At 41.8% G+C, this 12,050-nt stretch overlaps 1 protein-coding gene across 2 annotated transcripts in view; it reads left to right on the top strand.

Annotated features, from left to right (window-relative positions):
* Nucleotides 1-10,667, top strand: part of UVSSA (UV stimulated scaffold protein A) — a 262,208-nt gene extending 251,541 nt beyond the window's left edge. For both annotated transcript variants that reach the window (XM_078678640.1, XM_078678639.1), the window contains exon 14: nt 9,635-10,667. In XM_078678640.1, the coding sequence (XP_078534766.1) occupies nt 9,635-9,728 (94 nt within the window). In that variant the 3' untranslated portion in view covers nt 9,729-10,667. The remainder of the gene's footprint in view (nt 1-9,634) is intronic.
* Nucleotides 10,668-12,050: the final 1,383 nt, after the last annotated feature.

Here is a 12,050-nt window from a genome sequence, read left to right as displayed (position 1 = left end):
CACATGCACATTGTGTAAAAAGATCCAGTCAGGAGCGACAGAAGGGATAACCAACTTCTACTTTTCTTTATAAGAATTCGGTGTTTCAGAGCAAATGACAAAGCGGCACTGGAAAAGCAAAAAATGTATCTTACTTTTCAAGGTTAATTAGAAAGGATTTGTTTGGACAGAGGTAGATGGAGTTTCTTCTGTAGGGTGCGCTCCCAGAAAAGATAGTCTAAGAGTTCTTTTCTTTCTATGTAGGTATTCAAGAAAGAGAGTGTCTGAACTCAGGTTGCCAATGTACGACTTAAATGACTAGCTCATGTGCTAATTGTTTATGCATATATAAATCTAACTTTGTAGAGTAAAAGGCTCCTTTTCCGACCTACCTTTGCTATATACAAATACTTGTCTTGCAAAGATACCATATGTAGTTCCTTTTGAGGCTTCAAGTATGTTTTTTCAATTGTAGCTCATTTTAGGTTGTATAAACAGTAATTGAAACTATATTTTGCAAATTGTTCTGCCTGAACAGGTGACTTTCTGTTGCAGAGCGCCTTTGATAAGTCCAGTCTTGGATTTATTATAGTCCCCAGCTGCTGGTAAAGGGAGAAACCTAGTGAAGTTAAAATGTATCAGATTACCCAACAGCACCAGATTAAATGTTGCTTAAGTGTTGAGAAGGTCCAGGTTAGCAAATAATATTCTGTATGAATTAATGATGAATATGGGTATTGTTCACTACTGAGCTGTAAACACTATAAGTGTAAAGCTTTAAAATATCTTGCGTCTACAGCTGTGGAAATCTACCAAATTAAGTTATGTGATGATAATTGAAGAAACGCGAGGAACCTCCTCATTCTTTTTACCTGAAGAATGGAAGGCAATTACATTTGTATTTTCGTCCATCCACTCATTCCTTTAAAAAAACAGGGATTTACAACCTAAAACATGTCCCTATCTTGGTCCTTCCTATACAATGCTTTTCATTTTGATCCCGCCACCTACCAATCGCCCCCGCAAACCCAGTTCTCCCTGATCCTGTGGGTTTCTATTTGATGCTGAAGGGTTCACATTTCTCTTTTATTAAGGAGTTCGCCTGAATATATCATCTACGGTGACTAGCAGTCCAGCTACTAAGATGTGGAAACTCCTAAAGCTTCCTCTATATTTAATGACTCGTACAAAGGTAAAAAAACAACTTAGCACATGAGCCTGTAACTTGGTATTTGTCCGTTTGGTAAGGTCTTCTAACGAAGCAAGCAAGGAAGATCACTTAAGTAATAAAGTCACACCCAGTCATGAGTATAACGAGGGGTACTTATCTAAATGTATTACTTGATGGTTTGTATCAATTCTCCGTTTAATGAAAATAGCTGCTGCAGATTTTAGCAATGGCTTGGAAAATAAGATAATAAAAGTTATCATTTATAAGTTCCAAATTAGAATATCCTACCACTTCAACTCCTTGTCAGGGATAGCAAGCTCTATATAAATGCAATTTAAATGCACTTTGTAATCTTTCTGATCTGGGGACCATGATCTGACTGTATAACGAAACACTGGGAGGTTTTTTTTTGTTTATGTGCGATTGCCTAACAAGTTAAGGTCTTACTTCATGCATCTGGACTCATCTGAACAGTACAAGTTTGAATACCTACACGCCCAACTCTCTGGGATTGCAGTTATCGCATCGCTTTTAGCGATCTAGTTTACCACCTCAGTGAATTGGGTTTACATTTTGTAAGTAGTTGTGCACAGATCGCTGAAGAACACAGAACATGTGCATTTAAACAGCAAGGCGGTTTTGCTGTGCATTCCCGAGCTTGTTGAAGCCAGTCATACGTGAGCTGGGTTCTGGGTGTCTGTAGAGTGGGATGAATAGATAGGATAGAGCAGGCCCACTTTTTGAAAATCCCCTCTGTATCTCAGTGGTATGGAATAAGCAAAAGGCTCAGAACCAGAGCTTAAGGTTGCTTTCAGAAACATTTGTCTAGGTCTTGGTGGTTTGTCCTTCATTTGTTTCACCTCCATTCGCTCTGGCTACTTTTGTGGTGGTTGTCGAGACACTAAGACCAGCAGCACAGGTTAGAGACAAAACATATTGGCTAATTGCTAGCTGGTTAAACAGGCACACATGACATGATACACTTGACATGTGTTAAAAATGTATTTATCGGGAGGAGCCAAGTTCGCGAGCGTAATGGTCGCCTTTTAGCTCGGCTCCCGCAGCCCTCCGGCCTGATCGTGTATCCTGTCTAATATCCTGTCCGGAGACAACACATTATCTGGGAATTGGAAAAGGAACACCTTGTTTGTACTTACCACTTGGCCCGGAGATTTCAACGTGTAGCGGCTCCGAGGTTGTGCCCTCCGAAAGATCGGGGCCTCCGTGGAACCTGGACCGGGACCTAGCCTGTGGGATCCGACGGCTCTCGGCCCCGGCCGAGAGCGTGAACCAATGATGGGAGCCGTTGTGCGAACCTCCCGGCGATCCTGATCCGGGCCTGCCCTGGTGACCGCGCGGCTGATGTGGGTGAGATGCACCGGGGACTGATTCTGTGAAGGGCTCCTCCCCCCGCCGCTGCTTTGTCCGGCGGCCCTGGTCCTCTGCGCCCGGACTCTGCTTGTTGGGGGCGCCGGTGCTGGTGTAGGCGGGGACCCGTATTGGGCGGACATCCTTTCGGCACCAAGGCTGCCATTGCTGGGACCCCCGGAGCTCTGTAAAGTCCTACATTTTTTAACTGTTTTTTCGGGGACCGTGGAGGGCGGCGACTGGGCTGACTTCGCGAGATGGCGGCCGACCCTCTGCAACAGGAATCGCCCTGTGGCGGCGGGCTTGGGTTGCCTAGTTGCGCGGGGGTCTGGTCTGGTGAGCGTGAGCTTACGGTCAGAGATATCCTGGAGGCTCTGAGATCCCTGCGCGCATCCCTGGCCCCCGATGTCCCTGTGGGTCCGCCACGATCTGCCGCCATTTTGGGCAGCCGTTTCTTCTTGCCGCCCTCTTGTTTCAGTGACTCCATTGCCTCGCCGCCCTCGATTGCTGCAAGTGTTACTGCCGCTGATCGAAGACCGTTTTGTGTGCCGGTGACTTTGGAGCTCCCTGTTTTTCGAGGTTCTGACCCCGGGGACTTGGACATTGTGCCGCGGCCCTGTCCGGCACGGATGCCTGGAACTATTGGTGGACTGCCGCCTGCACCTGCTCCGATGGATTTGCCTTTGTCTATCACAGAGACCCCCTCGCCTTCCCCAGCGGCGAAACTGAACTCCTGTTTTTCATCATCCGTGCTGCCATTGCTGATGCATTTAAACTCTCTGTTTGGACTTCTGCTCCCTTGCGGACCGATTTACCCCCCATGTTGTTATGGTAGTCACCATTTTTTTCGATTGTATGCTGGTCTTGTATTTAGTATCTCATTTTACACTGTCATGTGGTGGGTGGGATTTGTGGTTCGGAAGGGATGGGGGTGATATGCACGACTCTTGGTTGATTCTTGGTATACGACTTAGTGGCGCAGTTGTTTGTACACATGTAGCGGTGGGAGGTCCCCTCCTCTGTACGTTTTATGGCGCTTGATGGGGTGTCGTCCTGGTCTGTTTTTGTTGCGATTGTCTGGTTGGGCGGAGGGCGGCGGCCGACCATATTGATTTCCGTTCTTATGCTCCTCCCTCCTGTTTTCTTATTTCCGTTTCTGTTTCTTTTTGTCTCGTTCTTCTCTCCTTCCTTCTCGCTATATTTCGGGTTCTGGTTTAGGGCGACAGGCACGCTGTCTGAAGGGTAGGCCATAGCCTTCTACAGGGGTGCAGGGTGGGATGGGTGGGTTGGGTTCTATTTGTTGTTTGTTTTATGGTTCTATGGCCCTTTTGTATCTCTTTTTCGTAATGCCGCGTCTGTCCCTGCCTCCCGTGGTGTGTTCGGGGTGTGGCGTCGTTAACCCTCCTTTTATGGTTCGGTTGCTTTTCTTCTCGATCGCTGTACCCTCACTGGTGCTGATACTCCTGTTGTCTCCTGTATTCCCGCCACGGGACGCCTGTGTCGACGTGTCTTCTTTCTTTCGTTTTTATATTTCATTTCTTTTTTCCTTTTTTCATTGTTCCACCTTGTCCTCCTCCCCTCCCCCTCCTTCCCCCTCTCTTCCCCCTCTTTTCTTCGTCCCCGCCCTCCTTTTTCCTAGAGGTCACTATGACGGGCTAGTTTTGATGTGTTGTTTCTCCGATCCCTCTGTTCTGGCTTAGCTGTGGTTTGGGTGGTGGGCATGTGACGATGATAATGCTCAGGTGTCGATTATGTCTCAATTATCCTGATCTTCCTGTGTGCATTGTGTTGTCACTCCTGTACTGCGGCCCCTTACCCCCTTATTGACGCTGAGGCTGGTTCTGGGACTTCGGACGTCTCTATATTGAAAGTGAGCCTGTCGTACGCCTTATCCCCATATTATAAAATTAACCTTTTTTGCTCCTGTGTCTTGGCTCTCTGGTTCCTAAGTCTCTTCCCCCCTTTTTACGATTGTACTGCCTATGCTTCTTGCTGATTGATTTTGTAATGTTTGCCTTGGAACCTCTGATTGCTTTACACATTGCGGCCGGCCGATTTGGTTGTAGGCCTAGACTTGTATATCCTTTTGATGCAAATAAAGGTTTAAAAAAAAAAAAAAAAAAACATTTTATTTATATTTGTAACTCCCAGTATAGATTCAATATATTAGATTAAAGCAAAATGGTTTCCTAAAATGATGATCTCGGAGCCCATGCTTCCAGTCTTCAACAAAACCTACCCACATGTTTCATAGTTGAATAAATTATTGTAGAGCACCAAACAAAAATGTTTGCCTAATGAAATACCCCCCAAATATGTATGAACTTTTCCAAATAGCTTAGAGTGGTCAACAAGAGGGCAGAGTAGAGATTTGAGGTGAGCCTTCTTAAGATGGTGTTTTATAATTGAAGATGGGTTTCTCCTTTCTTATTTCATTTTCGAATATTCCTAGCAAAGATAGTGAGATATGGTGAAAATCCACAATGGAAAGCATGTGTAAATTCGAAAATACGATGCATGTAAAGCACTGTGTAAACATCTGCAATCACAGCAAGGACACATACGCTTTGTTTTTTTTTACTTTTTTGGCCGAAAGGAAAGAAAACTTGCGTAGTTTCAGTTTTGCGTTTATAGCTGCTTCTGTTCTTAAAACGATTTCCATCTAGTTCTCTTTCATAAAAGGATATCTAGTCAGCAGCTGTGTACAACAACCTTGGCATTTGGTAAAAACTTAAGTATTTACAGTGTTGAAAATTGAAGTAGTCTCCGAATAACACCGAGGAAAGTTGCACATCTAGTTTCCGAGTGGGATCGCATTTCATTTGCAGTATCTCACAAGCGAGTGGTGTTAATGTAAAACATTTGAGTGTCAAGGCTACTGTGCAGTGTTAGAGACACTTTTCTCGTACAAATTAGACCACAACTGGCTTGCAGCATTATTTTTTCCCCTTAAAGCATTACTTCTCGTTGCGTTAAGTGCACTTGTACTGCTCGCTAATTGATCAGTTTGAAACCATGACTTACAAGTTACCTACACTTACACACAACATACTTGGTCAAGCAAATTCATGTTAGTTTAATATGATATAAAATGTAGAACTGCAAAATACTTTCAGAAAGTTATTAAAATATCTCGCAAAGCTGGCATGATGTTTAATATTTTGGATATCCTTGGTATCTGTAGAAAAGGAGAAAAAAACACGCGGAGGTTGCAGCTGCATGTTTCCTTCTGAGACCAGGCACCAGATTAAATTGGACAGATCCTCAAAATTTCTTTCCATGGCAGTTCTAGTGGGACTTCAAAGGAAGTGACAATGCCTTGCCCTTTCCCTTTCACTTAGACACAGCAGTGGAGCTGGTGCTGGAAACCTAGCTTTATTGAACCTTTATAATAGAGAAAACAAAAGATGTAGTTGAGATGCTAATGAAGGGCCTTCTTGGGCTCCCCACTTCCTGATTCTATTTTCCATCTTCTATTGGACTTCTTGTTGCTTCTGCTTTGTGACGCACCCTCGATAAAGGTACTATAAATAAGAATCAATAAGTAGATATTAAATCAATATTTGTCAAGTCTATTGAAGATATTTACAACAAAGGCCGCTTGATCTCATGGCATCATTATAAATAAATGGATGCAGCCCTTTTGCATCCTTGGCTCCCATTCCAAATCTGATTTTAATTCCCTCTTTTGCCCCAAAACTTCCCTTCATTCATTTATCCTGGCGTACTTATTGACTATGTTTCTGGATGAATGAAGAGTTAACCTCAGCCCTACCTTTCCTCCCTAAGTCCTATGTGCTGGGTACTTAATTGCTCTTCAGCACATTTAAAAGGAGGTCTTTAACCAGATGAATCTATCTAAAAATCTACAAGGCAATAGCTTCTTACTATGGTGTTTGGAAGATTATGGTGTTTGGAAGATTAAAACATTCTTAAAAAGAAGTTGTTGCTTACCTGAGGTCAAATAAAAATCTTGCTGAATTTTAAATCGCACACTCCTTGTTGGTACAGGAATGGTACACGGTTGTGCTTCCCTTATTGGTTTAAGAATGGTACGCGGTTGTGCATACATGCTCTGAACAAACAAACTGCACTTGGAACTGGTATCTTGACTCTTTACAGGCCAGCCAACATGCTAATGTATCATGTACTCTGTAGCCTGGGTCTGTTCTTGGTAATAAGGCCCAAGAATGTTTCTGTGACCCAAAGGAACGCACCACGTGTGCCTTATTTTGGTGATCTGGGACTGCTTTCCATGTCTACGTTGCTGATATGAAGCGATGGTGTCAGCAGACCGATTTTTGTGGTTTAGTAGTGCTGAGCATTCTTTTTTATGTGTCAGTAAAGAGTGTGGCCTATGGGACCCCATGGGGTACATGTTTTGCACCCAAGCCCTTTCACTTACATCCAGTGTGTGTGTTAAGTGCATGTGTACGTTGTATAGGTTTAGCACATACATGGCAGTGAGACTTTTTAATGTGTACAAGTTTGCTTGGACCAGTGGGCTTTGTTTTGGATGGCCCCTGGTTAGCATGGCGCAAAATGGCGGATGGATACAACTTCCCTCCAGCTATAGAAGTTTGTCAAATTAGGTAATTGATTGAGGGGAGTGAAACCCTACTCAAGCAACCACCACAATTCTTGTCAAGGTGAATAATAAAAGTATCTAATTCAACCTGTGCATAACCCTCTGGTAGCTTGGCACAAAAGTAGTCCGGCTTAGCTCAGAGGCAATGTGTAAAGTATTTATGCAGCACATAAACAGTAATAAAGTGTAAACACAACACAAGAGAGGTTCCACACCAATTTAGAAAAATAGAGTAAAATGTAATTAATTATTTGACGCCAAAACAACAAAATTACAGTCATTAGAACTGAAGATATTCAATCTCAAAGGTTGAGGCAAGTACAGTGCCAAAAAACACAAATTGCCACTTGCGGTCCTTATGTCATGCTAGACTGGGGGAAAGTCACAAGTTCAGGCCAACCACGATGAAATGCGGGCCAGATACAGGGACCAGGTTAGTCCCACGGAAAAGATTCCCTTCTCTAAGGGTGGCGTGAAGAGTCAGGTTCATGGTGGAGAAGGCCATGAGAAGCAGGGAAAGCAATGTGGATGGTCGCTGTAGCATGAAGAGCAGGCTAGGTGTCGCAGACCATTGTTGCAGTAGCGGGAAAATCATACCTGGTGTTGTGGATGGTCGTTGCAGTTACTTCGCTTTGGTGGTCACTGGGGGCTGTAGATGCTGAAGCAAGAAATGCAGATCTTATGTTGCCATTTGTCGCTGAAGCAAGTGTAAATCTGTAAAGCATGCCTGTCCCTTTTAAATGTGTACCTAATATATATATGGGTTATTTTTAAAGACTAAGTCTGATTGCACAAAAACTAAGTAATTTAAGTCTGTTTAACCACTGGCTGTTTGTTACATTTTGCTTTTTGTTTTTTTAATTATGTGTTTTACTAAATGCAACCAATTGAGAAGTGTTTTATTTGTATTGAACAACTAGTGATTACTTCAAAATACATCATTTTAGGGGCCATCTTTCTGCAAGTATTACATATTTTTCTATGTTAAAGACAAAACCTAAGAATGATGCTTTTTCACCATTTAACTAAGTTTGGCTTCAACCAAGATCTCATTTTTATGATTGTAAACGTGCTCGTTCCATTCAACAAGTGTATGATTTTTTCTCGCATTATCTGAGCATTCATTGTGAAACATATTATGGGTTGATGCATCACTGCGGGCAAATATCTTTTGATAGGTTCCTATCTCCAAAGTATGTAGGGAGCAAAAGTTAAAGCAAATTGTGTTTCCAGTGGGAATTCACAACTGGGAGCTCACACCACCTGTTTCCTCCTAGTCTCCTGTGAGGCAGCTGTATCTCTTGAATGGGGTACGTTGCTGGAATTAAGCTGCTCTCGTTGTGATGTTGCAAGCATGGATGAACTTTGGATGAAAGTTTCTTGATAGTTTGGTTTACTTTGAAAATGAAGAATCATGGTAAAAAGAAAGAAGAGTTGTTTACTACATGGATATATTCCCGTCTTCGCAGTGCGACAGTGAGGCGCGCAATCGCGTGGCCTAGTGGATACTTTCTTACAGAACTGTGATCGTTGGGACAGATCACTAGCTGTTTGCACGCATCAATTCATTATAATAGTTCCATTAAGTTAGATAAACTGATATACTTTAAAGGGAAGGAGTGTATTCTTTCATCTTTCTTCTTGTTACACAACTTTCTAAAAGTGGCATTTTTCAGGATTACGAATTAAAATCCTTCTTTACCCTTAAAGAGGATTTTAAATTACAATTCCGTTGACACCAAACATATTTCCACCTATTCCTAAACAAAGTTTTCTCTTATGGAATGTAATAGGGTAACCCAATATTATTGTATGGGTGAAGTAGGCCCCACAGAAGGGAAAAACAAATTTGTGAGTTTTTCACTACCAGACATGTAAAACCTAAGAGTACATATCCAATATTTTAAATATTGCACACTGCCCTGGGCTGTTTTGGGCCTCCCTAGAGGTGTCTTATATGTATTAAAAATGGAGATGATTTTACCAGGTCACAATGACAGACCGTAGATGTGTTTAAAAAGGCTATTTAAGAGGGTGGCGCATTAAGTGCTGCAGACCCACTAGTAGCATGTAATTTACAGACCCTGGGTACATGTAATACCACTTTATTAGACGATACATTGTTTTCTGTATCGGAGGACAAGCTTTCATATGGGAATTAAAATGGAAATCAACTTCTTAAGGGCCCCCTTTTTTCTTAGTCCTTGTTTGATGGATCAGCACAAAACTTTCAATGATGAAGCCTAAGAGTTTGAGGTCTTTTTGGAAAGATTCATGCAGATTTGTTGAACTTTAGGCAAAGGTATTCAGGAACAAATACCTTTCCTAAGTTAAGACTAACCTAACCATAACCACTCTGGCACAAACCCTGCCAGAGTAATTATCTATATGTCCAGAGTAGAATTAAAATCATGCCGTCATTTTAATTTGAGTTGGAGACAAATGCTTTCATCCTCACTTTTTCTATTAGAACACACAAGAAATAGGATTAACTGAATGTTTATTTCTTCCTTTTGTGTTTTCTACAGAGGTTCCATGCAACGAATAATCAGTGCAATGAATAAGGTGGATGCGAGGCGACATGAGAAATTTTCTAACCAGTTTAACTATGCATTAAATTAAATGCCGTAAGCCCAGCAACAGAGACATAATGACAAACCTGCAAAGGAGTCTGGTTAACATCGCAGAGAAGAATTTTGGAATACAACTACAAATACATGTATATAGTGTAAAGATTGTATAAATATAATGTAGCTTTTTTAAACTGTCTTTTCATGTACATTAATTTATTGATGTAATACTAAATATACATTTTAAAACCATCTTCACATAATTATTGGTATTTAATATAATTTAGAAATTTTATGGAAAGTTAATGTAAACATTTTTCCCAAAGTGATATTAGGTGGTATTTCGAGGCCCTTATTTATATTTTTCATGTTGCCAGGTGATTTTCTCTTGCCATGTGACAGGGAGTGCAGTCTGCTTTTAAATCGAAAATCAGCCCTTTTGCTTATTTAAAATAACACAAACTGCAGGTGTTTATGGGTAACCAAGAAAACTGCACCTTTTCGAAATGCCTTATCCAGTTTATTTTAAAGTAAGTGTAAATGATCTGGAAAGTGTGCCTGTCTCTTTTAAATGTGTACGTAATATATATTTGGGATAGAAAACGACCGTTTTTTAAAGACTAAGTTCTGAGTGCACAATACCAAGTAATTTTTGTTTGTTTAACCACTGGTTGTTTTTACATTTTGCTTTTTGTTTTTTTCATTATAAGGGTTTTACTAAATGCAACCAATTGAGAAGTATTTTATTTGTCTTGGAACAACTATTGATTGCTTCAAAATAAATCGTTTTAGGGGCCATCTTCCTGCAAGTATTACATATTTTTACATGGTTTTCTATGTTAAATACAAAACCTAAGAAATTATGTTTTTTCACCATTTAACCAAGTTTGGCTCAAACCACGATTGCATTCTGAGCGACATAATGAAAAACAGAATTGCATTAAATCCAGTCATCTCTTTTTATGATTGTAAACGTGTATGTTCCATTCAACAAGTGTATGTTTCTTTCTTACATTATCTGAGCATTCATTGTGAAACATATTATGGGCTAATGCATCATGGCGGGCAAATATCTTTTGATATGTTCCTATCTCCAAAGTATGCAGGGAGCAACAGTTAAAGCAAATTGTGTTTCCAGTGGGAATTCACACCTGGGAGCTCACACCACCTGGTCTCTCCTAGCCTCGTGTGATGCATCCGTATCTCTTGAATGGGGCACTTCCCTTGCACGTATGTCACATCCACCTTTGGCCTGGTTGTGTCTTTAGGTTTGAATTTCTAGCCAAGGAGCACGAAATCCACTATCATTTAATTACTACCTGTTTTGTAAATTGCTGTATTGTGACAGAGAGCCATTTGCAGAAGAGTATGATGATGCAGTTATTGTAATAGTGGTAGCTAAACCCCTCCTACAGGCTGTTGAAGTCCCGTAGATGTTGGTCAGGTATGTCCTGATATATGCTCAGCAAAGCGCCTTTGCAAATGTCAAAATGCTTGTCCCATATCCCTGTCACTATTTGACATAGGTGATTAAGGCATTTTGATTATTCTCCTGATGGGAGAAGACTAGGTTCGAGGCATATGAGCTGCCGATAGTACACTTTGCATTAGAACAGGGGTACTCATAGTACGGCCCGCGGGCCAGTGGCGGCCCGGCAAGCCTTCCCTGGCGGCCCGCGGACCTTCCAGACATCGTACCCGAGTTTTTTTTTTTTAAGTGTGTCTGCAAACAGAGCGCGACTCAGACTCTGCTGCTCTGTGGGGGCCGGGCGATTCTCACTATAGTCAGAGTGGAGCTGCAGGGGCGCTGAGAGGTGAACAAAACCTCATTAACATGCCAATGGTCGTTTAAAAACCTGTGAAGTGCTTGGGTGCGGCTGAGTGTGGAGATTGTGTGTGCGTGCCCAGTAAAGAAATGTTCTCAAATCGCTGAGCTTCTTCTTGCTGCCCGCCTCTGCGTGCTCCAGGGAGAGAGCCTCGGCTCTCCGAGCGTCCTGATGTCCGCACCAGGGGTGCTAGTTCGATTCATAAATATGCGCTTGTAATCAAAAACTAGCCCCACAAAGCATAAGAAAAAGACATAGATTAATTTATGTAGCACAGAGCTACTTCATAATGATGCTTGCAAAAAGAACACCTATATTGTATCATAGATATTTTACATTTGCGAAGAGGCACCTCCCACACATAAGAGGTAAAACAGAAAGCAGTAAAAAATCAGCAACAAATTCCAATGAAAGAAATCACTGCCATCAATGATATAAAACTGGAGCCGAATGAAAACAAAATAATAGGCACCAACTTCTACTGAAAGAAGTCAAAGCCATCAATGACATAACAGACGTAAAACAGAAATTGTGTACTGGTTGACACT

This window comes from Lissotriton helveticus, chromosome 2_2 (genome assembly GCF_964261635.1).
Source record: "Lissotriton helveticus chromosome 2_2, aLisHel1.1, whole genome shotgun sequence".
NCBI lineage: Eukaryota > Metazoa > Chordata > Amphibia > Caudata > Salamandridae > Lissotriton > Lissotriton helveticus.
The sequence above is the reverse complement of the archived record's forward strand: the minus strand, read 5'-3'. Positions and strand labels throughout refer to the sequence as shown.